At 41.5% G+C, this 4613-nt stretch overlaps 1 protein-coding gene across 1 annotated transcript in view; it reads left to right on the top strand.

Moving 5' to 3' along the window:
* Nucleotides 1–4613, top strand: part of Spatc1l (spermatogenesis and centriole associated 1 like) — an 8982-nt gene that overhangs the window by 2970 nt on the left and 1399 nt on the right. The window contains exon 2 of the mRNA XM_004631815.2: nt 1766–2110. Coding sequence (XP_004631872.1) covers nt 1766–2110 — 345 coding nt within the window. The remainder of the gene's footprint in view (nt 1–1765; nt 2111–4613) is intronic.

Raw genomic sequence — 4613 nt, 5'->3', positions numbered from 1 at the left:
TAATATTAGTGGGTTATCCTCAGAAGTTATTGACTTGAGCCTTTTACAGTTCATCGTATTAATATGGATTTACTTTATATACCTCATTTTTATACTTTTCTGCTGGATGGTTAAGACCAAGATATAGCAAGACCTATATACCCAGAATTGTAACTTTTGTATATGATAAGGTCAGCCAAGTACTCTCAGGATTTATCCTGTAGCCCTGTACAGCCCTTTGTACATCCTTTTGTCAGCGTCTGACATGAGGATGAGTCATGGCCATTGCTTGACCAATTTGCTTTCTGTGAAAGCTTGAGAAAATATTTTTTCTCTCCATGCGACTCTCCCCAGGCTCACTTTAGATCATCAAATACCTGCTTCTAAATTTGAAGAACAAAAAATTGGCAAATGAGAAATGGCTTATTTTGTTCAATTCTGGAGGCTGTTTCTATGTTGGTGGAAGTTCCTTCAGCTTCCCAAGGCTGCCAGGGAATCTTGTCTGCCCTGTGGCTACTGGGCTTTGTAATCTGCTGTCTCTCCTGGATCTGTTTTGACATCTTTCTGGAGAGGCTTTGTGTGAATTTTTTTCTGGTCTCCATTTTTATATGAATCTGAACCACAGTTTTCCTTCTGGGGATTATCTTTGTAGGGTTTTGATATCAGCGCTATGGCAAAATTTAATCTTAATTGAGCATCTTTTTTTTTTTTCAATATCCCAAACTTATTTATATTATGTTGGAATTAAGAGTTGTTGGGAATTTGAAAGACTTCATTACACATTACTTGTGCCGAAGTCCTTTGGGGAATAATTGTTTATAACATATTTTTCTTATTTATTGGCTCATTTAGGTTTTCTACTTATCAAATCATTTAAAAATAATTTTCCAGAAGAGCTCTCTCTCTCTCTTTTAAACATTTCTAACTGGCACGTAGTAATGTATAACGTATTATGTAGTGTAGGGTGTAGTATGGGGGCTTGGAACCTGAACGCCCCTGGCCTGCCAGGCAGCAGATAAGAGACAGATCTTGCAGGTGTGTTTTCTTTTTTCTTGGGAAACATTTTTGGAGGCAAATTAGTTTGGTCATGTGTATGTACATCTTAAGATAACTTTTCAATATTTTTTTTTCAGTAACAGGGATTGAACTCAGGACCCTATGCTTGCCAGGCAAGCACTTATTCTACTGAGCCATCTCCCTGGGCCCTCGATATAGTTCTTAAAAATTGTATCTAAAATATGTTACTGCTTTATTGCTAGGAGAATAAACTGACATGGGATCAAAAAACACTTCATTAGAAAAGTTGAATGTGACCAGGAACTAGGGAAACAGGGTATAACATCTGTGCATGAGAGCAGTGGTAGGAATCGAAGAAGGTCAAACACACACACGTACACACCACGCCCAGGTGTGGATCTTAGGGCTTATGAGCAGGGATGGTGCTGGTGAGGCTGCTGCAGCTTTGTCTTCATAACAAAAATGGGTGGAAAGACCCCAATGTGCTGGAAAGTGGAGAATTTGCCAGTGGCTACCAAGTGACTGAGCATAGTGAAGTCTCAGAAAAATATGTTGCTTAGTAAACTATTAGGATAATACCATTTAGGACCAATTTGAAAATCATGTAACTATCACCCCAGGGAGTGTGACTGCGAGTGTACAGAGGTCTGTAGGCTCTAGGAGTTGAATTGTGAGGCAGGTGCCCTCTCTCAGAATCCCCTACCTCACTCTGCACAGTGGGGTGTCTAGGGAGCCTGAGCCTAACTTTAGCCTCTTCCTCCCACCCCAGGTCCAGATTTCGGGAGGTTTGCCAGCGTTTCCGAAGCAGCCTCCCAGCTGCCAACATCATCCCTGGAGGACCTGCTTTGTTCACATGCCCCCCTCTCCAGTGAGGATGAGGCTTCCCCAGGCTGTGTGACCTCCTCCCAGGTGCCCTTCAAGTCCTTCCTCAGCCCCCCTGAGCTGCGCACTCGAAATGACAGGAAGCTGTCCCCGCTCCTGAGCCCTTTGCAAGACCCACTGGCAGACAAAGCACTGCTTGAGCCCAGGGAGATGCTTCGGCCTAAGAAGGTGTGCTTCTCAGAGGGCAGCCCACCGGCTGGGGACAGGACCAGGAGAAGTTACTATCTCAACGGTACTGCATCCGCAGGTGGCCCTGGGTGGGCAGGCCATGTTGGGGCAGCTTGGCCAGCCAGGCTTCTCCAGCAATGCAGAGTGGGAAGAGGGCTGGGATGGGCAGAATCCAAGGTTGTGTCTGTTCTAACTTGTTAGAAAATTAGAGTTATGTCTTCTCTTGACCTGTGGGGGTTCTTTATATATTCTGGACACAAGTCTTTTTGGGGTATATGTTTTGCTGACATGGCCCTCTAGCTTTTCCAGTTTTGTGTTTCTTGAGGGGCCAAAACTGTTGAACTTGATGATGTTCAATATACTAATTATTTTCTTTGTAGTTTTTATGTCCAATTTAAGAAGACTGTCAAACCTGGCACCACAAAGATTCTGGCTTCTATGTTTTAGAAGTTTTATAGTTTTAGGTTTTACATTTAGATCTCTGATCAGTTCTAAGTCATTTTTGTCTATGATGTGAGGTTTATATGTACCACTCCTCTGGGATCAGTAATAAAAAAAACTGGTCCTTTTCTACTGACTGGGCCTGGCCCTTGGTGGATACCAGTGTTGCCCAATATGACCACTGTCTGCACCCTCCTGTGGTTCCCCTGACCCACTGGTCTGTGGCCACTAGCACTGGGTTGCTGCAGCTGTATAGTGAAACTGTGACTGGGCAGCACCACAAACTCTACTCTGCCCTCCTTTTTCTTTTTTAAAAAGATAATGAGGTTTTATATTTATTAAAGTTAAGAAAATCAGTGTGCTCTAAGGAGCATTTCCACATAAAAGTTAGCATCAAATTGTCCATATCTAAAAACAAAGCAAAACACCCCCCACCAAAAAAAAAAAAAAAAAAAGGAAAAAAACCTGCTGGGATTTTGACTGGATTATCTTGTCTGTAGGTGAAGCATATCAGTTCCCATATCAATACCTTCACAACATTGAATCTTCTTAAATATTTGACAGCATCCGTAGCTGTTCTCAGCCATATTTTATAGTTCTTTATACAAAGTACTGCACATTTTTGTCAGATTTGCCTGTTGTGTTTCATAGTTTTGATGCTCTGATAATATATTTTTATCAATTTGATATGTTTCCTCTGTCTAGTAACCAGTCAATTTTTGTGTATTAACCTCTGTGATAGCTAATTTTATTATGTCTCAACTTGCCTGGGTATTCAGTACTCAGCTATTTGGCCAAACATTATTCTGGGGAAGGTTTTGAAGTTGTTTCTGTAGATGAACATTTGAATTGGCAGACAGGCCATGAAGGTGGACCACATCCAATTGTTGAAGGCTTGAATAGACCCATTTCTGAGTAAGAGATTTCCTTTTGCCGGGCTGCCTGCAGTCTTAAGCTTAGCTTTGGCTCTTCCTGGGTCTCAAGCCTGCTGACTGCAGATCTGGGCAGTTGCCATTTACCATAAACTTGTGGGATAGTGCCTTATAATACATTCTTTTTCAAGACAGGTGTGGTAGCAAATACCTGTAATCCCAGCACTCTGGGAGGCTGAGACAGGAGAATGGCAAATGTGAACCCAGCCTGGGCAACTTAGCAATTTAATGAGACCTCGCCTCAAAAAAAAAAAAAAAAAAAAAAGGCCTGAGGATATAGCTCAGTGTGAAGGCCCTGGGTTCAGTCTGCAGTACCACATATGTGCATGAACACACACATTAACACACATACACACACACACACACACACACACACACACACACACACCCCATAGGTTCTGTTGTTCTGGAGCGTACTAACTAATATAGTTCTATATTGTGCAACCTTCCTAAGCTCATTTATTTGTTCTAGGATTTTTTTGTAGATTCCCTAGCCCTTTCAGCATAGATGATTGTGCTATTTATGAATGAAGATAATTTTATTTTTAGTATGTATGTCTTTTATTTATTTTCTTTTTTTGCAATAGTTGGTATCAAATCCAGGGTTTTGTGCATGTTAGCCAAGTGTTCTACTCCTGAGCTACATCCCAGACCTAGCCCCAGCACCAGTGTCTTTCCACCCCATTCCTAACCTATCACACTAGCCAGAACCTCTAGACCAGTGATAGTGAATCTTTCAGCACTTTTAATGATAACAAACAGCCAGATGTAGCATGTGTACCACGAATTTGCCACTATGGTAGAAGTGGTGATGGTGTATATCCTCATTTTTTCCTGATTTAGGGGGAGGCTCTCAGTCTACCATTAAATTTAAGGTTAGTTAAGGCCTTTGTAGATGAATGGATGTTGGATTTTGTTAAATGGTTTTTCTGTATCTGTTAAGATGAACATTTGGTTTTCATTTATGGTCTGTTAATATGGTATATTTCTCAGCTTTGTATCATTGTAACAACGTATCAACACAAGATACTTACAAAGTAAAGAAAGATTTATTTTGAGCTGGGGTTCTAGAGGTTGAGGTTCAAGATTTCCAAGATTGGGTGATGTCTTAGTGTTTGGGCCTCTGGTGAGGGCAGTATGTGAGAGGAGCATATTTTAGAGCTAGGGGTGAACTTCTTGAACCAGGAAGCAGAG

The sequence above is a fragment of the Octodon degus genome, unplaced genomic scaffold, assembly GCF_000260255.1.
Source record: "Octodon degus isolate 3935 unplaced genomic scaffold, OctDeg1.0 scaffold00045, whole genome shotgun sequence".
Classification (NCBI taxonomy): Eukaryota; Metazoa; Chordata; class Mammalia; order Rodentia; family Octodontidae; genus Octodon; species Octodon degus.
The sequence above is the reverse complement of the archived record's forward strand: the minus strand, read 5'-3'. Positions and strand labels throughout refer to the sequence as shown.